The sequence below is a fragment of the Mastigoproctus giganteus genome, chromosome 4, assembly GCF_048544385.1.
Source record: "Mastigoproctus giganteus isolate SK-2022 chromosome 4, ASM4854438v1, whole genome shotgun sequence".
In the NCBI taxonomy this organism is placed as follows: domain Eukaryota; kingdom Metazoa; phylum Arthropoda; class Arachnida; order Uropygi; family Thelyphonidae; genus Mastigoproctus; species Mastigoproctus giganteus.
The window spans coordinates 83,451,523-83,476,473 of record NC_143578.1 but is presented as its reverse complement, the minus strand read 5'-3'; the positions used below and the strand labels follow the sequence as shown (position 1 = coordinate 83,476,473).

Sequence of the window (24,951 nt, the reverse complement as noted above, 5' to 3'; positions counted from 1 at the left end):
CCAGTTTGTGTGACAAAAATAAGCTGAAAAATAAATAACAATTTGTACATGCCATATTAAAAAACAGACTAAAATTAGTAAACAGTTATTATTGTAATTATAAGAAGTTCATAATACTCGCAAGTTTTTAATGAGAACTTTGTTGCTGCATAATTTTGCATTTTTATGGTCTTAATTGTTAGGTGTGGCTGATAGACCATAAGACAAATTTCTCTTCTTTTTTTCCCTAATACTCATATAAACTATTAATGATGACCACATGCCTGTATATTTTTCTGTGGGTGCCACCATGGCACATGCCATTGGTTCACCATTTGTATTGTATTTTGTAGGTGATATGGGTTTAGATGATCTTAAATGTAATCTTGCATCCTAAGCTTAAAGATGTATTTTAGAAGTTTCATTTTTTAGTCATATTAGCATTATGTGCATAATGCACCAATTGTCTTCACCAATGTCCAGCTGTCCACATGCTCGAACATGTTGCTGTAGAAAACAATCCTCCAATAAATCCACAAAAAAGTCTTCCTAGTGTGCAAGTGACCAATCCACAAGTTCTTTGCATACGTGTATCCCAGAACCAAGGGTGGCTCCTAGGAAAAAGCCCATCTACAACTAGTTAAGCTTGACTTCCAGTGAATGCATTTTCATGAAATGAAAATCCATCCACTGAAAGAAAGAAAGAAAGAAATGCAAAAATGGACATTACATTTTGTGGTGATGATGATGTCTTATGTGCCAAATTTTATTTGTATATTTTGTCGCAGAACATACACACACATACTCTTCTTTTGAGTGTGTTGGTCCTGCAGGCATATTGTTCAGAAATATGATTCCAGATAGTAAAATAGCAAAAAAATGTGATTGTGGAAGAACCAAAACAACAGGCGCAGTTAGTGAAATTGTACGAATAGGGAAAGGAGAGGTAGTGATGGCTCTGAAAACCTGTCATATCTGATTGCAACAGATGGCCGTAATCAAAGTGATTCCAAACAATATCCTATTGCGATAACCTTTTGTAGTAAAGAAAAAAAAAAATCATAAAATCAAAAGCAGCTTTCTTTCAGTTGCCAGCATTGGTAGGTGACGTTACAAGGTACTATATTGAACATCTTCTGAACAACCTCTTAGGTTGTTCAGAGAAGATTCCTTCAGAGAACTGTCTGGACTTTACCTTAACAAATGCACCTATTGTGATGGACCTAAAAACAGGAGTGGTAAGGGTATTAAAAGAGGAGATTGATCACTTGGTATTAATAGGCTGCCCTTGCCATCTCATTAATTTGTATGCTGGAAAAAGGAACTGCATGCTGCCATGTGAAAGTAGACAAGTATTTGATGGACATTTACTATTATCTAGAGAGAGAGAAGGAAAGATAGATTTAAAAAAATTTAATTAAAAAATTTCATTGCATGCAATGAAGTAAAAAAAATATATATATTTAAACATGTATAAACTCATCAGCTATCTTTGGTTAAATGTGAAACTAGACTGACTAGTCAGAAAAACCATATGAGCACCTTTCAGAATTACCAAATTGAAAAGTACAACAAGCAATCACTACTGAGTGCCACTGATTTATATCCAAACCCAGTTCCAAAAGAAGCTTTGAAAGAAGACAAATTAATGAACTCCTCCAAGAAAAAGAACTGGTGAAAGGAATCCCAGAGGCCAAGCAAGCTGATAATTCAAGACATATTATCCCTAGTCATGCAGAGCTTGCTCATGTGTCTCTTGTCTATCTTGAATAAAGCATTTGCTTAATTCTTTCAAAAGTATTATGCTAATGTTTGAAAATCCAAACATAGCTCTTCAATCCAACGTACCTCACGTCCATGTACTGAGGTCATTACTCTTAAATATGTTGAAGGATGTTATATGCAAATTTGTTTTACCAATAGTTTTCAATCTTTCACTTCCATGTTGGAAATTGATTAAAATAGCAGACTATAAGTCAGAAGTATGACTCTGACTCTGTCAAAAGCATTTCTATTTCCAAGATTGTGGAGAGTCTAAAACAAGAAAAAGTTCTGTTTTTCTTGTTCTGTGAGAAAGTACTTTATGACTACATGTGACTAAGTGGTACACAAGTTCCCACTGAAAAATAATATTCTTTTGAATGCTGAAGTAGCAAAAATTTTATCAGTTGGCAGTGCATTGTTTTCAAATTTGAAATTTTTTGTGGAAAAGTTTCAGTACTCCTTTGTGTCATTAAAGGTACAGCAACAGATGTCTTGCAGCATCAGTTAAATCATTTTAAGTGTGCACACCTGCCATATACTATTATGAAGTATTAGAATATTCAGCCTGTTTAAAAAAACGAAAACTGAGTTCAGAACTCCCCTGTCTGGTGAAGCTTTGGAAATGCTTTTGACAGCCAAGTCTGGACAGTAGGACCATTATGCGCAAATGTCTCCCCAATTCACAAAGGGAAGTCATTGGGTGAAGTGAGCATTTATAGACCTTTAAGCTTGTCTTCTGTTCCATGGAAAATAATGGAGTCACTGGTTGAAGAAGTAATGCAGGACCATCTGGTAGTGAATGCAGTTATATGATAGTCACACCATGGATTTGTTAAGGGGTAATTTTGTCTGATAAATCTGATTGGATATTACGATACAGTAACAGTGGAACTGGATGAAAAATATAATTTGGACATCACATATATAGGTTTCAGAAAAGTTTTTGATACTGTTCCATGGGAACTGCTATTCTTGGACTAATGTTATTAGTGGAGCACCCAAGGGTTCAGTGCTGTGCCCATTTTTTTTTTTTTTTTCTATATTTATTAATTATGTTAATGAACATACCAGCCATTAAAAAAATTATTAATTGTGTTAATAAGGCTTAATGTCTAAGTTTGCAAATGATATGAAGGTTGGCAGAGTAGTTAATGACAGTAATCAGGATATACTATTGTAGCAAAATCTAGAAAAATTAAGCAGATGGGCTGAGAAGTCATTCATCTGCCTACCAATATGCAGTAATCCCATAACACACTAAGTGTGTGATACCACACTCAAGGCAGCAAAGAACAAAAATGACCTGAAGTTAGTTGTGCAATCAGTCATGATGTTTTCTGAGCAGTGCAGATATCCTAGATTGAAATCCTAGGATAATCATGGGAGACCCTAAGTGCTAAGCATTAATATTAATTAGCAAAACTTCCACATGGATAGATGGAGTTTTTTCCAACAATCAACCATCCTTCCTCAATTTGAATTTATGCCCTCTCATGTGTGTAGTCTGAGCAAGTGGAAGAATGCCATCAGCATTAAGCTTGCTCAGTCCATTAAACACTTCAATCAGATCACTTTACAGGTGCCTAGTTTCAGTTTGCAGAACTGAAGCCTTTCTTGGTAAGACCACCCTTTTGTTTATTTCTCCAATCTCATTGCCCTTCTCTGCCCTCCATTCCAGCAGATTTACATTCTTTGTGAAATTAGGCCTCCAGATCTGTATTCAGTTCTCAAGGTGCTACATAACCATTACATTGTACAATGGGATAATCACTCCTTATCCCTGCTAGCTAACTTCCTATATATATATATATATCATATACAAAATCCCATTAGCTGGCCTGGCAGCCTGTGTACATTGCTCAGAAGTCATCACATCTGACTGCACAGTTATTCCAAATCTTTTTTATTCTCCACAACTCTGAGTATGGTACTACAAACTTGGAACATTAATCTGCGATTACTGCTAACCACATGCATTTGTACATTACATTTGTTAATATTAAACTTTTAATTGCCACTTTTCAGCCATCTTTCTAATTTATCTAGATCTTGTTGCAGTAGCATACCCTGATTACTTTCATTAACCACCCTGCCAACCTTTGTATTATCTATAAACTAAGACATTAAACCTGATATACCTTCATCAATATCATTAATAATATAGAAGCAACAATGGTCCAGCATTGAACCATAGAAAACTCCACTAATGTTAGAACATGAAGAGCAGTGTCCATCAATAACCACTCTTGTCTTCTCCCACTCAACCATCCCTTTTTTCCATAGCACTAACTTGCCCCTAATGCCACACTGATCCTATGTATGGGACAACTTTCCTGAAATCTGTATGATATCAAAATTATTTTTTGCATCCAGTTCCTTTGTCACTGCATCATAATATCCAATTAGATTGGTCAAAAACAGATTGCCCCTTTACAAATCCATGCTGTGACTGCAGTATAATTGCATTCCTGTCTAGATAATCCTGCATTACTTCTTTTACCAGTGACTCCATTATTTTCCCTGGAAAGAAGTTAAGCTAACAGGTCTGGAATTATTCATGTTACCTCTTGACCCCACCTCTGTCAATTTGGGATACATTCTCACATTTCCTGTCCATAGAGACCTCCAATTAATTTTAAGATTCTCATAATTATGGCTAAGGATATGCTTACCTCCTTTTCTGCCTCCATTAATATAATTGTTTAGATCCCATCCACCCTATGTATCTACCTTTCTTATGTTTAGCTTCAACAATTTCTCTTCCTCTTCCACTTTCCTCTCAGTTATCACAGAATCATTTTGCTTCCTCTTAGAGTTTGATAAACTTCTGGTATCTCCTTCCCTAAAGAATTCTTCATGTGTGAATGTAGATGCAAAATTCCTATTCAGTTTGTCAGCAGCCTAACAGAATCATTAACAATTAGACCATTGATAGTCCCAATATGATTCAACCCCTTCCTTTTACTGTTAATATAATCAAACAAGACTTTGATAAATTATTTTCATCCCATGCATTTTTCATCCCTGCCACAAGTCTCATCTGATGTGTGTGGCGCCTCCGCAGCCAGGTGGGAAGGAGCAGCAGTGCGTAGCGCATGCTTCTTGATTAGACCGGGGTTCGAGCCCGTCACCACCAAATACGGAGTATGCGGAAAGGTCAAGGAATGACCACCGCATATCCCGGAGCAATATGGCCTTAGTTGCTAATGCTCCTAAAAAAAAAAAAAAAAAAAAAACCAAACCATCTGATGTGACTTCCATTTAGGTCTAAGCCTTGAACAGTATTTCTTAGTTGGTATGAAAAGCCTAGTAGCTTCTTCGGTTACTTCCCATTTAGAATTTGTTGTTGATAACACATTATCAGTTGTGCCATTGCATAGAAATTAAAAACTGCTTGAGATCACTCAATTCACCCTTATGAAATCAAAAGCTCTTCCATTTACTCTTGATAGTAGTTATGTCTTTAAGTAAATCCCATTTCAGTACACTGTGGCGCTACCGTCCAGCAGGTTTTTCACCTTTAGATTCCTAATGCATGAAGAATTTCTGTTGATAATTAGATCTTTAGTGATTTGGAAATTTCTATGTGATTATAAGGTGATTTTTATATTGAAAAGAATTCTATGTATTCTTTTCGATGAATACTCCTCCTTCCTCCCCGTGGCAGGGAAACCCTGCAAAAAAAACTCACACTTAGGGATAACTGGAGTAAACATGAGTGATTCAAACATCGCAACCAGGGATTCTAAAGATCTAGCTTCAATGAGTTGGAAAAATTAGAATAACAACATCTTTGTTACCAAAAGAAAAGAAAAAAAAAAAAGGAACATGTCATTGCTTCATGCATCTACACTTATAATCCTTCATTCTACATTAAAAGACCAGCCATTAAAATAAACTATTTTCATTTGCTATCCAGAAACTAGAAAGCATGGCTAGAACATCTAAAATTGTTAACAACTTAAATCAGGCAACATTTTAGTCAAGACATTTAACGCAAAATATCCAGAAAGGCTGCTTCAAATGACAACATTTGGTGGGCTTCCAGTAACGGTCTCTCTCTCCATAATACCCTGGACACATCAAAAGGAGTAATTTCTGAATGGGACCTTATCACCATCTTCAGAGAAGAAATGAAAAATGAGTTGGAAAAATGTGTCATAAGTGTTAGAAGAATAAAGATAAATAGAGATGGGACAGTTACTTCAATGAGAAATCTCATTCTGACCTTTAATACTTCCAGACCTCCTTCATCAGACTATATATTCCAAATCCTCCTGTTGTTTCAAATGCCAAATATATGGTCATTCACAAATGACATGCCATAGAGTTGCTGTCTGTTTCCATGGTGGATCTCAGAAACAAACCAATGAGAAATGCCTGGCCAAGAAACCGAAATGTTCAAACTGTAACGGGGACCATTCTGCCTATTAAAAAAACTATGAATAATGGAAAAGAGTAAAGCAGATGATATAAAGTAGAACATTGTGTTACATACCAAGAAGCCAAGAAAATGGTACTTCTGACTACCATAAGCAGACCTTTCTCTGCACAAATCAGCATACAATAGAAACCCAAATACATTTCACAATCCCCCCCTAGAGAAGTTCATTTCAGACTGGGAACGAGAATTACTAATATTCACTACTAAGAATTACTTCTTCAACTGTTGAAGAAGGAGACAGCAGTCTCCGAAAGCTTCAGGTTTTATCGCTTTTAATCCAGTTTATTTTAGATAATTTTATTGCTTCAGTATATTTTTAACGTTTTATCGTAATTTATTGTAATATTTTAGTCTTCTGATAGTGTATCACAGTATTTCATTATATTCTGTATATTTTATTTTTATAGTAAAATTTTTAATTCCTTGGCTGGTGTTGGTCTTTAATTATTGCAGTATAGAAAACGGAAACCAGCTGGAGTTGTGAACATTAAAATCACCAAGGAAATTACCTCACTGTTAGGAAAGTTGGACTGGAGAAAGTCAAGTTGCAAAGAGAGGAAGTCAAAGAGCTCCAGGTGATTAGTGGAGTTGGGAGAATGGTAGAGACAACAGATGAATTTGACACAATGAGGTATAGATATGATATTTTAAGCCAGAGAAGATCGAAAAGAGGAGATTCCAAATTACCAAGTCACTGACAGAGAAAATTGGATTGGACATATGCACAAGTACCACCTTTGGGGCAAAAGGAATCATACAGCAAATAATTTGGGCAACTCAGATGAGCAGTAGTTGAATCAACCAATAACTGAGATTCTGTCAGAAAAAGTACATGGGGTTTGGCAGACTGCAAGTGGAAATGGACATCATTGAGATTAGAATTGAGACCACGTATATTTGTGAAATGAATTAGGAAGTGCTTGGGAGGTTTAGATCTTTTTGCAGATAAGCTTGCTCTATTAGTTTGACAATTCATGGTATATTCAATAGTAAGAAAAAATGGGTGGGACATGCTGTATGAAGTAATGAAATTTTTGGATATGGCGTATGCATGGTAAGAATATACCCAGATCCTTGACAAAAAATGGCCTCGACAATGCTCCCCGCATACACACTACTCGGACTCCTTCCAGTCACTATCTGGCAGAGTAGAGGTAGCAAGATTATACACTAGCTGATCTGGAAGCCTCCTTGAGAGTTACGAATAGGTTCGGTCCGTTTTAGAGCTGTACCCTTGAAATGTAAGGAATATTGGATCTCGCCACGATGTTCATCATATCCTCAAAAGTCACATCCTCTAAAACACCGTTTTAGAGCTGTACCCTTGAAATGTATGGAATATTGGATCTCGCCGCGATGTTCATCATATCCTCAAAAGTCATCAATCATACCATGATGGAAGAGATAGGGAAGGGTTGAATGGAACTTAGTTCTAGAGACTAAACATGGGTTTCACCACTTCAAGCCTCCAATAAGCAAAGTGGTGGTATTGCACCGGTTGATGAGAGTCATCTACCACCTAGTACTGCCTGGTAACATAGAGGGGGTGGCATTCCTCCATGTGTTGTGGGTGCCACACCTCGACCCCTGCTTTCGTTGGTTCACACCTGGGTGATCACCCATCATGTACTTGTGCATGGAGGTTATACCCAGGATTACTAACAGTCCCACCATCGTGAAGGTGTAAGCAGAGGATTTGGCTGTCACAGACCATCCAGACTTCGCCGAAATTGGGTCCACTTGACTTGAGTGTCACCCGGATATCAGCATTTTAGACTCCCAGGTAGTAAGTACAGCTTGTATGGCATATCTGAGGGAATGTCTGTGACAACCTCAAGGACCAAAGGGAATGTTGTTGGGTTTTAGGTGCATCAGCAAATTAGGCTATATTGCAGCCATTTTCCCATGAGAATATGAACTTATAAGGTCTAAACCAGTCACTGTATGCTACACAGGAAACTACCCTAAAAAGGAAAAACAATAAAAAGAAGCAGGAATATCTTCAAACCTGGCTGTGGACCTCAGAACTCAGATCTGCACAGTGAATGTAAAAAAATGAATAGGAACTATGAAACAGCACATGAGATGCAGTAAATGAAGGAATGACCTGAAATATTCCTGAAGAACAAAGAAATGACAACACAGTAGATCTTAAACAGAAACAATGCTTAACTGAAGAAATTCCAGAGAATTCAAATTTTGGGGCTCTAACCATTTACTGGTTACTTCATTAATAATCAAGTAACCAGTAACCCTTGAATCGTTTGAGCAGGCTCAATGCTGATGGGATACTTCTGCTTGCTCAGATTAAGAACTTGAGGGGGCATAGATTCAAATTGAGGAAAGACAGTTGTAGAATAGATGTGCAGAAGTTTGTCTTTAGCCATTGGGTAGTTGATTGCTGGAACAGACTTCCATCTGTTGTTGTGGAAGTTGATAGCTTAAATAAATTTAAGGCTGAACTAGACAAATATCTGGAGTGACCAGATGGGTGAAATGGGAATTGGTTTTTTTTTTTTTTTTTTTGGCTGATGCTGTATAAGCTTGCTTTCTTGCATCATATGCTTCAATTAACGCTAATGCTAATTATAAAAGATTTCCTTCTCACCACAATTCAAAAGCTTCTTAAACCACACTTTACAATCAGTGCCATGCAGATAGGAAAGTTAGCATTAGCATTTAGCATTAGCATTAGTAGAGGCATTTGATGCAAGAAAGCAAGCTTATGCAGCATCAGCCAAAAAAAAAAAAATAAAGTAAAATAAATAAATAAATAGTATGAATCAGAGCTGTAATACTCAATATGTTCTACGTTGATAATGATATTAGTAAATTAATAAGAGGAGTTTACCTCAATATAGTACGTGGAACACTTCCGTATGATACCCTCCAGAAATTAAAACGGAAAAAACGAAAAAATCGACAACTTACCGGTACATTAAAGTAAAATATAAATAATTAAAGTAAATTATAAATAATTAAATAATCAATTTAACACAATTCAAAATCAATTCAAAACAATTAAAATTCAAATTAACGCAATTAAAAGAATCTAACGAAAATATTCAAAACGATTTTCCTTCCTTAAAACGGAAAAAACGAAAAAATCGACAACTTACCGGTACATTAAAGTAAAATATAAATAATTAAAGTAAATTATAAATAATTAAATAATCAATTTAACACAATTCAAAATCAATTCAAAACAATTAAAATTCAAATTAACGCAATTAAAAGAATCTAACGAAAATCGTTTTGAATATTTTCGTTAGATTCTTTTAATTGCGTTAATTTGAATTTTAATTGTTTTGAATTGATTTTGAATTGTGTTAAATTGATTATTTAATTATTTATAATTTACTTTAATTATTTATATTTTACTTTAATGTACCGGTAAGTTGTCGATTTTTTCGTTTTTTCCGTTTTAATTTCTGGAGGGTATCATACGGAAGTGTTCCACGTACTATATTGAGGTAAACTCCTCTTATTAATTTACTAATAAATAAATAAAAAATAACCACTTCCACTTCACCCCTCTGTTCGTTCGAAATACCTGTCCAGCTGAGCCTTAAACTTATTTAGGCTATCAACTTCCACGACAAGGTATGGAAGTCTGTTCCACCAACCAACCACTCGCTGGCTAAAGGCAAAAAAAATAGCAATTGGAGGCACCGGGCATCGATCCCGGTACCTCTCGCATGCTAAGTGAGCGCTCTACCATATGAGCTACGCCCCTTGTAAGTTATATTAAAACATGTCACAGAATTCAGTTGGAATGAATATTAAACAAAATCCACAGAGTAAGCGATAATCTTGATGCAAACAAACTATTTCAAGCAGCCCTAGATGGAGTGTAAAAAGACATTACATTTTCAAAGAGTGCAAACAACTAGTTCAACCCACACTTAGTTTTCTTCAAAAAACAAAAGTTTCAAAAATGGTAAAAATCAGGACTTGTATCTCCAAAGACATCTACACATCTGTTTTATCAAATTAAAAAAAAATAATAATAATAAACAAGAACATGCAAAAACTGTATGGTAGAAAAAGAAAGAAAGATATTAAAAAAAAAAAGATTGTCACCCTTAGACCACTGCACTTTACTGGATTGGACATCATGCACTTTTGGCACTCCACATGGCATAAACCAACAGGATACTTAAGAAAACAAAAGTAAAATTATGCAGTGGCTTAAAACAAGAAGAAAATAGCTCACAAGGACCTTTATCAATGTTGGAATCCAAACTAGTTGAAAAGTGATTGTAAAAAAACTCATACTCGTAATAAATAAACTCTAATAAAATAATAAGTCCAGTTTCCCAAAAATTTGGTGCAATGTCTGACCAGTCCTCAAATTGAATAATCTAAACTGTTAGGAATTATAGAATATTTGTGATTGGTCTATAGTCCTTGTGCTTTGCAAAAGGATTTTGAAATACTCCTTCCTGAATGGTCACATTGTCTTAAGAGATCAACAGACTTATGGGGCTCTAACCTACTTTCATTTAGCAAGCCCTAAACAGCAAATAAACAACTAGATATAACCTTTTTAGACATTGTAATTGCATGTGATAATGTCTCAGTCCCAGCTCTCTTAGGAAGCCAGTGCCATCTCTAATATTAAAGGAAATATTTTGAAAATACTACATACTATGTTAAAATAAAGAAAATCTTTACACAATACAGTCGATTCCGGTTATTTGGGACACGTCGGGACTAGTGCATTTTGGCCCTATTAAGCAGCTGCCCCAATTATCCGAAGTTTCACATAAAAAAAGGTAAAAATACAATGGATCCCGTTTTACAATTGGTTCCCTGTACAATCAAATCATGTTACGATGAACTCACCACAGTAAAGTACCGTTCACTATACGATATGTAGTAAGCGCCGGTCATTGTGACCACGTTTGTGAATTGAATTTTAATTTTATTAAACAGTGATTCTAATTAGCAAAAATAGGAGGAATATTATCCACAGGCTATAAAAGTAAAGATATATTAAGCACAAATTTACCCTTTATTACCTTTCAAATTAAATAATACATGAAAATCGGAAGAATATATGTGATAATTAGAATAATTAATATTTAATGTAATATGTACATACTATTGTATATACGTACATAGTTCACATTTCTGTTCACTGACATTTGTGGGTGGGGCTTAAAATTTAAAACAGTAAAAAGATAAGCAATCAATAACAAAGAACACGGCACACACAAATTGCAAGTAACACGATATGCGCAAGTGAGAACGGAATAGCAAGTTACGAAGCTTTAAAAATAGGAATGAAGAGAAGATTCTGAAAATTAATATTTTTATATGATTGAAGATTACATGGAAGTGTAAACACTTTCACCATAATAACCCACAGAATTCCAGCTGTCGGTATTATCGCAAATTCAATACGATCGAATTTACTATCCATTTATGATAGATTGCACTAACAGAAAAGCCCAATAAACAGGTGACTGCTAATTGTTTTTATTGTTTTGTGGTTGTGACCTCCAGAAATCCAACTGAACAATCGGAGACAATCATAGGGTAATCTCTAGTGCTGTGGTCTCTTGCCCCAATTAAACGGCATATTGTCCCAATTAAGCAAAGTAAACCCTGGTTATTTTCTCGATTAGGTTCTGTTCTTTAAGATTTGTCCCAAATAAATGGCTGCCCCAATTAACCGGTGGTCCAAATAACCAGAATCCACTGTATTAAGATCTACAGGCCGAATTCTCCATCTCAAGGGATACCCATTCCCAAGGCACATTCTTGTCAGCCACACTTTTTGCAGCTGCACTGGAACCTTTTCTCACTCGAAATAACAACTTTATAACAAATACTGACCAGGTATCAGATCAATCAACAAATATGCAGTATAATAAGAAATTTGTAAGCATATTTAGAGTGTTGAACAATTAAACTTTACACCAGCCGGTATTCAAATAAACAAATTCCAATCTTGCAACTAAAACACTTTATTTACAATAAAATAAAATAAAATACAAGCATATGAAATGAAATAAAATATATAGTAGTCTAAAAAAAACTGATGTGATTTAATTTACAATACAATACAAAAATATAAAATATGATGATAAAAGCGATAAAATCAATTAATAAAATAAAATACCGTAACAACTGTAGCTTTCAGAGATAGCAATCCCCTTTCTCAACAGCATATTTCTGCTGTGTGGCACATCCTTAAGTAGCAGATCCACAGCACTCATCACATGGTTCCTCGGGAGTAAGGCCGGAATTTCCCATTTATGCACCGGAACCGGAAATGGCTCGGGAGCGCGCTAGCTGAAACCATTCATCTCGCCCAAGAACCACGCTTTCCAAGAGGGGATGTAAACATACACCCTTGTCTCTATTAATGGAATTGCTAGCTATCCTAATACGTAAACTCTCAAGCCAATTACGGTCCCAGAACCCCTGTGCATGATCCGCGATGACAGCATCCTCCGGGGAGATTTGATGTTGCTTCTCCCAAAAATGTTCTGCCACGGCAGACTTCCCATAATTTGCGGACTTTATTACATTCATATGCTCCCCCAGACGGTCTTTCAGGCATCGCCCCGTCTCACCTGCATAACACACCCCACAATCCGGGCATTTAATCTCGTATACCACCCCCACTGTTGGCTTCTTTCGCTATGGGGTCTTTGACACAAGATATCACTGTGTACAACCTCCATCCCGGGAGTTGCACACAGCGTATCTGGCACCCCCGAATTACCCGTGCAATGTGGTCTGAAAGGCCCGGATAGTAGGGAATGTATGCAGTGCTCACAGGGGCAAACGGCTCGGTACGGGTGGACTCCGCTCCTCTAATAATTCTGTCCAACACCCTTTGGGGGTAGCCGCATTTCTTGAGATCTGCCGTGACACGAATAATTTCATTATCTCTGCCCTCGGAGGTGCTACAGTGGGACCACACCCTATCGACTAAAGCCTTGACAACACTACCCTTGTGATGGCTGGCTTGTGCCGAGGTATAATGAGTATATTGACCTCGGCACATGGGCTTTCTAAACACCATGGTCTTGAGCCTACAACCATCTCTAATAACCAACACGTCAAGGAATGGTAGGGTTCCCTCTGCTTCCACCTCCGAAGTAAATTTAATAAAAGGGGAGAAGCTATTAAGTATATCAAGTATCTGATCCTCCCTCCCCTTTTGTATAATGGTGAATGTGTCATCAACAAATCTTTTCCATTATGCATGGGAAATTCCAAATCCTCAAAAATTCGAACTTCAAACTCTTCCATAGCTAAGTTAGCCACTATGGCACTAATGGGGGAATCCAAGGCTGTGCCATGGTTCTACTTATACATGACATCTTGGAAAATCATGGTGGTACTGGATAAACAGAACTCCACACCCTCACAAATATCATTAACACTTAGAGGAGACATTACTTAACAAAACATCCTTTTCTAATGCCATTCTGACACACTGGACTCCGAATTTAATAGGGATACAAGTAAACAATGATGTAACGTCAAGAGAAATCATAATGTCGTCTTCTCGTATAGTCTGTCCTTTTATAAAATCCACAAACTCTTTGCTATTCTTGATAACCAAGTTGGAAAGTCCTACTATGGGTGCGATCAACTTGGCTAAGTACCTTGATAGAGCATACGTGGGACTATTGACAAATGACACAATTGGCCTGAGTCGTACACCCACTTTATATATCTTGGGGAGCCCGTAGAATCTGGGTAAGCGGCATCCAGCAGCATGTAATCACCAATATACCTCCTTGGATATCCATCCTGACTTGTGCCAACACTGTGTAAGGTTGTCGTTCCACACTAACCAACGAATTTCTACGGACAACTTTGTACGTAGTGGTATCTTTCAATAATTCCAAAGCTTTATTAAAATATTGCTCCTTATCTAAAATAACTGTGGCTCTACCCTTGTCTGCAGGTAAGACTGTGATTTCATCGTCTTGTGTAAGTTCCCTCAAAGCCCTTTTTTTGACTAGTACTAAGGTTGGAGGGGGCCGACTTGGCCTGGCTCAGGATAGCCGCAGTTCTAATGCGTACTTCATCAGCCTGGATCGCTGGTAACTTATAAACAGCTCTCTCGATGCCCATGGCTATTTCCACGATGGGAGGTTTGTTGGGCATCAGAGCAAACTTGGTGCCCAAGCTTAAAACCCCCTCCTGTTCCTTAGTCGCTTTCTACTGAGATTACAAATAAAATTAGTATTAACATGGTCATGAGTAATCACTGCCTCCTCTAATAATCTGTTAAATTTGCTGATTTGCATCTGTTTATACACATCTGAAACCTTAGTTGTTTTCTCCAAAATTAATTTCATTACCAATGATCGATGTACAGGAGTTATATTATTAACACATTCTAGAGCCAAACCAATTTGTCTTCTGGTAATCCTTAGATCATCATTTAGTGGAAAAGATTTGTTGATGACACATTCACCATTATACAAAAGGGGAGGGAGGATCAGATACTTGATGTACTTAATAGCTTCTCCCCTTTTATTAAATTTACTTCGGAGGTGGAAGCAGAGGGAACCCTACCATTCCTTGACGTGTTGGTTATTAGGGATGGTTGTAGGCTCAAGACCATGGTGTTTAGAAAGCCCATGTGCCGAGGTCAATATACTCATTATACCTCGGCACAAGCCAGCCATCACAAGGGTAGTGTTGTCAAGGCTTTAGTCGATAGGGTGTGGTCCCACTGTAGCACCTCCGAGGGCAGAGATAACGAAATTATTCGTGTCACGGCAGATCTCAAGAAATGTGGCTACCCCCAGAGGGTGTTGGACAGAATTATTAGAGGAGCGGAGTCCACCCGTACCGAGCCATTTGCCCCTGTGAGCACTGCATACATTCCTTACTATCCGGGCCTTTCAGACCACATTGCACAAGTAATTCGGGGGTGCCAGATACGCTGTGTGCAACTCCCGGGACGGAGGTTGTACACAGTGATATCTTGTGTCAAAGACCCCATAGCGAAAGAAGCCAACAGTGAGGGTGGTATACGAGATTAAATGCCCAGATTGTGGGGTGTGTTATGTAGGTGAGACGGAGGGACGACTGAAAGACCGTCTGGGGGAGCATATGAATGCAATAAAGTCCGCAAATTATGGGAAGTCTGCCGTGGCAGAACATTTTTGGGAGAAGCAACATCAAATCTCCCCGGAGGATGCTGTCATCGCGGATCATGCACAGGGGTTCTGGGACTGTAAATGGCTTGAGAGTTTATGTATTAGGGTAACTAGCAATTCCATTAATAGAGACAAAGGTGTACGTTTGCATCCCCTCTTGGAAAGCGTGGTTCTTGGGCGAGATGAACGGTTTCAGCTAGCGCGCTCCCGAGCCATTTCCGGTTCCGGTGCATAAATGGGAAATTCCGGCCTTACTCCTGAGGAACCATGTGATGAGTGCCGTGGATCTGCTACTTAAGGATGTGCTACACAGCAGAAATATGCTGTTGAGAAAGGGGATTGCTATCTCCGAAAGCTACAGTTGTTACGGTATTTTATTTTATTAATTGATTTTATCGCTTTTATCATCATATTTTATATTTTTGTATTGTATTGTAAATTAAATCGCATCAGTTTTAGACTACTATGTATTTCATTTCATTTAATTTTATATGCTCGTATTTTATTTTATTTTATTGTAAATAAAGTGTTTTAGTTGCAAGATTGGAATTTGTTTATTTGAATACCGGCTGGTGTAAAGTCTAATTGTCCAATATGAATTGTCCAAGCCTTGTAGACCTATTTAGAGATATTTAGAGTGTGCTAAAGTTAAATGCAAAAAATCACCTTAAGTGATAGCCTGAAAAAAGAAAGTACAAAATGATATTGAAGTCTCTGAGGATGGCGATCTCACCTTTAAACCACCTTTTGCCTGCATGAAGGACAAAAAACATACTCTGCGTTATTGTCTACCAGAGACAGGAGCTTGTGGGAACTGAGAACGCTATTCTTGCCATTTATTACATTTTGAAATGTGTTATATTAGTACCCCTTTATGTTTCTGCCTTTAGTATCAACTTACCATATTAAAGCTATTTTTGGCCTGGATATTGGCTTTTGAGATGTGTGAATAAGGTTACTGGATATCCCTTCAACATATCTAGGGTCATATTATACATAAACCAAGCATGCAACCCTAGAATCAATTCATCCACATGTGGAATATTTATACATTTACCAGATTGCTTACTAGAAAGCTTGATACTCCACATGTAGAAACCTGCATTATCTGGCCATGGACCAGTGCAACCCATGTTACAAATCCTTCCACTTTATCCAGTGCTTAGCATACTTGACTCTCTGAAAAGATACTTCCAATAAACATGCTGTTCCAATGAATCTTTAATAACCTAAAAATTGACCAAGAAAGGTTTTGTGAAAATGCTGGCTACAGAAAGTAAGTACGGTATTAGATAAATAATTGTTTTTCAGTTCTCGGATCATCTACAATAGCATAATTTGATAACAAAAACAGTACAGCTTCAAATTTTTGAATTTCTGATTCTAATACAACTAATGGGAATCTATTAAAGTGTTCATTTTTCTATGTGCCATTTAAAACTGAAAGAGATTAGCGTAGCAAGTGATAATCCTACTTTATGTAATATATATACCTGCATAAATTCAAATATTTGACATAATATAATTTAATATTTAAATATTAAATATTATTTAATGTTTAACTTCAACTAATTGTAATAAAACTGTAATAACTATATGTAAAATAAAAGATTGTCAGCTACCATGCATCAAGAAATAGTAATTTCAGAATTTTTATATAATTTCAAACCTTTGTTATAATTCAATGTTTATGTATATTTTCTTAAGTTGAGCCGATGTGCACTCTGTATATTCAGTGGTCACTTTATTAGGTATATCCCTACCTATTAGTGAGCAGGTTTCCCATTAGCCTTCAAAAAACAGTCTAGATTCATCATGGCATGGCATGGACTCAGTGAGGTGTCAAAACCATATGCCTCAGGGATGCTAGTCCATGTTGACTTATTTGCTTCCTACAGTTATGATTATTAGCCATATGGTGCAAGGAAGCCTGAGGCTTATGCTGCACCTGCCAAAAAAAAAAAAAAATTCCCGAGTTACTCTTATAGAGAGAAGTAAAGAATCACCAAGAAAGAGAAGAATGATGATGATGATATCCAGCTCAGGACCCTGGGTTGGCCAAGCCCATACTCACCAAATGTGAGTGTTTCAAATTGGATGATTGCAGATATCTACTGTGAAGAGCTCATTTTACTTCGTCCCACAAGTGCTCCATTGGACTGAGATCTGGTGATTGGAGGAGGCCACTACTGTAGACTGAATAATTCACTCTCATGATCCTGGCATCAATTCTTTTAAGGTTTGGCCTTGTGACATAGTGCATTATTCTCTTATACAAATCCATTCTCAGATAGACACACTGCAACCATGCAGTGTATCCATTTGATGCACTGCATGGCTGCAATTTATCAGATGCATATGTCCTGGTTGGAAACAACTTCCAGATAACCTGTAGCATCCAAACATTGCACCTTTACTACCAAGAAGCCTAATGTGCACTACGAAAACATTCTGCACACTGTTATGCTGTATTATTGGTAGTTGGCAGGATGGGTCTATAGACTCATGCATTTGTCATATTTTGGTTTTCCCATTATTGCAGAACAGCAGGAAGTGGAATTTGTCAGACCAAGCAATGTTTTTCCAGTCCCTCACTATCCACTGTTGGTGTACCTGAGCTCACTGTAACTTCTCATTTTCTGCTGATAGGAGAACCTGGTTTGGTTATCTATAGCAAAATGAATTCACTACACGGAACAACAAGTTATCCATTATGAAATGCCTCTCTTGTTATTACCATGTTGTACCAGGTTATTATTTGGCTGATTGTAGCCATTCTGTTACCCTGCACAAGTCTTCTCAGCTTCCATTGGTCTCACATCACATTTGAGCACAGGATCACCACTTGATAGTTGTTGTTTGGTCACAGGACCAATTTTAATCCATCTGAAACACAGTTGCATGAGAAAATCTCAGAAGGGTTGGTGGTTTCTGAGATACCTTTATTGACACATCTGGCACCAACTACCCTACTACATTCAGTCACTTAGATTTTTCATCTTGCCCATTCTTGTACTGAATTGCACACATACAGCACCCCTGTATATCTGCCTACCTGCTTTATATCACATGATATTAACATGATGCTGTTGCTGAAGGAACAGTCAGTTTTGTGGAAAGGGTAGGTGTACATGTAGCACCTCGCAACTCAGATTAAAAATAGCACGCACTCCTGGCACATAGCCATCTCGGTGTTGTTTGCATTTGTAGATAAATAAACAGATAGTAATAATAATAATTTCACTGCTGAAACACACTGTTTTCCCCCCTTATGTAAGTTGCCATCACCCTGCAGGAACCACTTCTTTATGGCTGCAATGACACTTTGCCATTGACAAAGTGTTTGCATAAAGATTACATCCTTCATAGGGCCAAACAGGTGAAAGCCTGATGGCATAGAGTTCGGACAGTTGGCAGGTGCAAAAAGTCAAAATCTGCAGTGATATTCATTGTTAGGTTACTAGCGTGGCGATACTCACATTGTCGTGCTGAAGGAGAAATTTTCCTTTCTTCTTTCTTGTAATTCATATCATTTAGCTTCAGTGTTCCAAATAGCAAGCAGAATTGATCCTATGTCTCCAGTCCAGGAAATTCACAAGGATAACTCAACCCCTCTCTTGTTCCAAATAAGAGAACAAGTGATTTTTCCAATTCATAATAACTGCACAATCATACACCAACCATTATTAACAATATAAATAGTGTTATGTTATATTAAAATAATGATGTAAATAAATGAAATAAATAGAATGATATAATTCCACCAGATAAAACTGATAAAAAGGTAACTGTCTGTACAGTAAAATATGAAATTTTAAACTGCAAAGAATAATTTATAATAAAACAATGTAGATAAAACACAGGATAATAAAACCACTAGAAGCGCTAAAACACTGTAGCTTTCAGAGGCATCCGCCTCCTTTTTCAACAGTGAGGTTTATCGTACGGCACATCCTTAAATATCAGTAGGCTCACAGTTCTCAGCACATGTTTCTATAGGAGCATGGGCAGTATTCTCCCCACGTGCACTGGAACCGGAAATGGCTCGGGAGCGTGGAACCGCTCATCCCATCCAAGAACCACCGCCTCGAAGAGGGAATGAATGCGGATTTCCCTCTGTCTGTTGCTCTCAGAGGAACAAATCTGCAAGCTCTCGAGCCATTTGCGGTTTCAAAATCTATGTGCTGGTTGACAATAACAGGCCCCAGCACATGGGTTAGGCCCATGTGGGGAGAGAGGATGAGGTGCTTGGTTTCTTTAATAGCTTCTCCCCGTTTATTCAGTTTGCCTCGGAGGTGGAAGTAGAGGGTACCCTCCCTTTCCTTGATGTGTTGGTTCATAGGGAAGGCCCTAGGGTGAAAACCAGTGTATATAGGAAACCCATGTGCCGGGGGCCAATATACACATTACAATATGGCACAAACCAACCATCATAAGAATAGTGTTATTAGGGCATTGTTGGATAGGCTCTGGGTCCTATTGCATCACCTTCGAGGATAGAAAAGAAGAAATTAAACGTGTCACAGCAGATCTCAGAAAATACGGCTCTTCCCAGAGGATCATAGATAAATATATCCGAGAAGCAGAGCATGGCCTAAGAGAACCTTTTACACCAGTTGTCACTGCGTATATTCCCTACTATCCGGGCCTAATTGAGCGTATAGCTCGGGTATTGCACAATTGCCAGACATGCTGTGTGCAGCTTCCAGGGCTGAGGTTGCACACACAGTTGTGTCACAGGTCAAGGATCCCATACCAAGGGAATTTACAAGTGGGGTCGTGTATGAGATCAGGTGCCCAGATTGTGGGCAGTGTTATGTTGGTGAAACAAAACGTCGGTTTAAAGATCGTCTGGGGGAGCATATGAACGCGATAAAGACCGCAGATTATGGGAAGTCTGCTGTGGCAGAACATTTTTGGGAGGAGCACCATCAAATCTCCCCAGATGAAGCTGTTATTCTCGACCGGGCACATAGATTTTGGAACCTCAAATGGCTTGAGAGCTTGCAGATTTGTTCCTCTGGGAGCAATACCATTAAAAGAGACAGGGGAATCTGCATTCATCCCCTCTTTGAGGCGGTCGTTCTTGAACGGGATGAGCGGTTCCACCTGGCACGCTCCCGAGCCATTTCTGGTTCCAGTGCACATGGGGGAGAATACTGCCCATGCTCCTATAGAAACATGTGCTGAGAACCATGAGCCTGCTGATATTTAAGGATGTGCCATACGATAAACCTCACTGTTGAAAAGGAGGTGGTTGCCTCTGAAAGCTACGGTGTTTTAGCGCTTTTACTGGTTTTATTATCCTGTATTTTATCTACATCAGGAGTGGCTACTTAATTTGTGATGTGATATACTTTTTTCCTTCAAAATGTGCCGCGATCTACCATCTGAAAAATTACATTGCAAAAGGTGCACAAATCGAGGGATGACTTTATATTTAAATTTTGTCGTGATCGATTGAAATTAAATCTGCGATCGACTGGTAGATCGCAATCGACTTGTTGGCCACCCCTGATCTACATTGTTTTATTGTAAATTATTCTTTGCAGTTTAAAATTTCGTATTTTATTGTACAGACAGTTACCTTTTTATCAGTTTTATCCGGTGGAATTATATCATTCTATTTATTTCATTTATTTACATCATTTTTTTTAATTTAACATAACACTATTTATATTTTTAATAATGGTTAGTGTATGATTGTGCAGTTATTATGAATATGAATATTCCCAACCCCAGAGGCCTATTTGAAGATTTGATTTTTCCAGTGAATAGCCCTGAATTTCTTCGTTATTGGTGAACCCTTGTGTTGCCTTCAGCTTCAGTTTATAGTGGTGTACCTAGGTCCCACCTCAGTGATGGTGCTGTCAAGAAAATTGTTGCCTGTGGTCTTGCTTGTATCAATTTTCTGGTGCAGCATACTACACCAGAAAATTGACACAAGTCTACAGTCTTCGCTCTTTGTGATCTAGCATTCATAGAATTTACTTGGCATCCAATTTCCTCTATCCCAGGTTATGCAGAATTGTTTACATTACATTAAAGACTCCTCTCGCTCTCTCATACATTTTCCGCCACTGGCACTGCAGTGCGAGGATGATGGCCTTGACATGCCCTTCAAACCATTACCTAAAGCACCTTCTGTGCCCACATGGACTGTCGAATCTCCATAAACATTCTTCAAATATCAGCGAATCTCAGTAGGTGTAATGTTCTCTGTATTCAGTAACACACCACTGCTTCATATTCACATTGATGTTGCTTCCATTTTCCCAGACTACTGTTGTCCTACCACTTCATGTGCATTGTTGAAACTTGCAGAATTTTCATCTGACACAACATTTTCTATGCAACATTACACGAGTGGGAAAAACATTCTGAAACATTAGTTTCGGAGTGGCCATCATAGGTATGTATGACCCTGGAGATCCTATGCGTGAAATATGTACATGTACTTAGTCTTAGTCAATCATACATACCTACTCCAGAACAGCAGTTCACAAATGAACTGCTCAAACTGTTTTTTGGTAATTTACTTCTTGATAAACTATATCACCTTGTATATCATAAAAAAAAAAAAAAATGTAAAAAAAAAAAAAAAAAATTGTTAAAAATAATTACCACATTTCCTAGACCACAAGATGCACTTCTTCTTATGGAAGTTGTTTGCAAAGTAAACAATTTCTATAGGAAGCTGCCCTGCATCCTGTGATCCAAAGGTATAAGGTGCATTCTGTAGTGTTTTTGTTTAGCCATGGATGGAGAAAATATGGTCAAAACATCCAGTTAGTCTTTGACAGAAGCTAGCTCTTTTAGTATGTGACCATTTCAGATCTTGGTAACAGCTGTAATTCCAGAAGGATACAGCCAGCTGCAGCTTCTGAACATCTCAATTAACAAACCCTGCACAAGGAGTAGACCAAACAGATGGAGACACCAAATGATGATTTTATACCAACAAGATAAATGAAGTGACCAACAATTTCACAGGTATGTGAATAGGTGAAAAATTCATGGAGAATTAATACAGTTACCAAGTCTTTCACAAAATATGGAACCAGTGTCCTTGATAGCTATATATGCTATCAAGCAATGAATATATCTTCATTATAGCAATGAAGATATATTCTTTGAAGAAAGTGAAAGTTCAGTCTATAGCATTAGTAATGATGAATTTCTACAATGAGTAAAACTCCCTTCTTTAGTAAACACTTTTGAATTTGTGTTTTTCAAAAGTGAAACAGAAATTCAAAAGTGTTTGAAACACAGATAAGAGATTAAAGCACATATTGGAAGGTTTCAAGCCAGGTCATACATTAATGGACACATTTGGAATGACCTTCAGAATGCATGTACTTGTGTGAGACCAAACTGATAAAAAAATATTTATGTATGTACTACTAAAAGAACTAATGATCAACTATTATGAATAATAAAAAGTTTAATTAATCATTTAATGTGAACAGTTAGATGTAATATTTTTTGCATTAACCTTAGTTAATGCATACTCCTTTGTTTTTTGATTTGTCTTGTAGAGCTACAGTATTGCATATGTTCTTACCGTATTACTCCTGTTGATGTCAATAGTAGGCCTTCATCATGTTTGACCAATTTTCTTCTTAATGGTAAACTAAATTCTTTTTTTTCTAAAAACTCAGTTCTTATATATAATTTTTTTTTATATATATATTTAAACAGTGAATTTTTGACCATGCCTTTATTTAGTCATACAGTTAGTCCTCGTATAACACACATTACACGAATTCGATCATCCACGATTTATAAATAGGGGGATGATATCATATATAACACGACCGAATTTGCTTATGCACGATTCGCCTTTGTGTTTACAAGATGTGGCAGTTGAATGTGGAATGACTCCAAATGAATGCAACACGATAGGAATGAAGAGAAGATTCTGAAAATGTATTTATGTTTTTTATATCGGTGAAGGGGAAACACATTTTGCCATAATAACATAAAAACCCACACAATTCCAGCTATTGGTATTATCGCAAATGCAATTAGATCAAGTATACTACCAGTAACAGATTTCACTTGCAGAAATGTGCTTTAGTAAAATGTGAGCTAGTGAGGTGTTAATAGTGTGTCTCTGCCTTTATGGTGTTGTTTATTTAGTTGCTACACAGCTTTGTTTATGTGTATCAAGCGTGCCTCCTCATTTTGTAATTGCACTTTATTCCCTAAAAATGAGTAAAATACTTAAAAAGTGTGAAAAGGAAGCGTCCTGGTGAAGACACTACAGATTCAGAGAGAAAAAGAAAAGCAATATGGATAGACAGAGGCGGACTGGGTCAAAAATTCTTACCCAGAAAAATTTGTAGTGGCCTCATACTAGCATTTATGGCCAAAAGCACACCGGCCTCCATCCTCTTCTGGCCTCCGGCCCACCGGGGTTCCCCCAGTAAGGCTTATGGCCAGTCCGCCTTTGTCGATAGAGAAAAAATAGGAAATTGTGAAAAACTTTGAGTGAAATGAAAACCATGTGATATTGCACGTGCTTCAGGCCTAAATGAGGCAACGCCGAGAATTAGAAAGAATGCAGAGAAAATAAAAACAACTTTCATAGCAGGAATAACTCAAAGTATAACAAAATCCATTAGATCAAGACACAAAGAATTGGAAGAGACGGAACGTCTGTTTGGATAGAAGATCAAACAGAGAACAAGTTTGCTTACGATAGAAGCAAAAGCATTAGCAATATTTTATTACATGATAGTAGTAATAAAATATGTAAGTATTTTATTATGATTATTTATTGTGTTTGGTAATGTTTTGGTTACAAATATGTGTTCAATCTTGGGTGGTCGGCACCTAACCCTATTTTTCCCATAGGGCCTGTTATTTATATTGAACGATTTTGCATTGCACGAGAGTTTCTAGGAACACAACTAACGTGCTATATGAGGACTGACTGTACGCATATTTTCTTATTATACTTATAACTTTTGGTGGTGGTGACAGTAGTATTTAAAAGATTGTTCTTTATGCTCTTGAAAACTGCACATGTATACATTGATAAAATCGGTGAGTTCCTCTTTCTAGCAGAGGTGAAGGATTGTGAACCTCTTAACTATAGCTGCTTTGATTATACTTCTTACATGATTTGAAATGAAATTCAGGAACTTCCTTCAACATTCCATATCTGTTGAGGAGAGGAACCCACTGATTAATTAAATCATATTCCTTCAATCCTATAGCAGGACCAATACCCGTGTATTTGAGTTATAGAATAATCAAAGATATGCTGATTAAGTTCTGCATACTTTCATCAATCTAATTTTGTTTGGAAGTTCTTTTGGAAGTTCTTCAGGCTTTTGGAAGTTCTTCAGGCTGAAGCAAAATTAAGCTGAACTTGTGAGTCATTGATTATTTGAAGATTTTGTTAACAGTTGCTGCTTATACAGACAGCATTCTCATTTAAGCCATCAGGGAAAATTGAGTCGATACACTTCTCAAAGCAAGAAAAGAGATCAGAGAGCAAATTGAGTGGTAAAAATTAAGTTGGTTATGACACTGTTCATTCAGATAAGAAGATGCTATGCCAGTTCTAGATCAGCAAGATTTTGACAGCACTGTTAAAAAATGCTATCATTT

The 24,951-nt window shown here is 37.3% G+C and overlaps 1 protein-coding gene across 1 annotated transcript in view; it reads left to right on the top strand.

Moving 5' to 3' along the window:
* asun (integrator complex subunit 13 asun) overlaps positions 1-24,951 on the top strand; it is a 409,288-nt gene that overhangs the window by 177,123 nt on the left and 207,214 nt on the right. Inside the window, exon 9 of the mRNA XM_090371642.1 lies at positions 22,869-22,958. Coding sequence (XP_090227768.1) covers positions 22,869-22,958 — 90 coding nt within the window. The remainder of the gene's footprint in view (positions 1-22,868; positions 22,959-24,951) is intronic.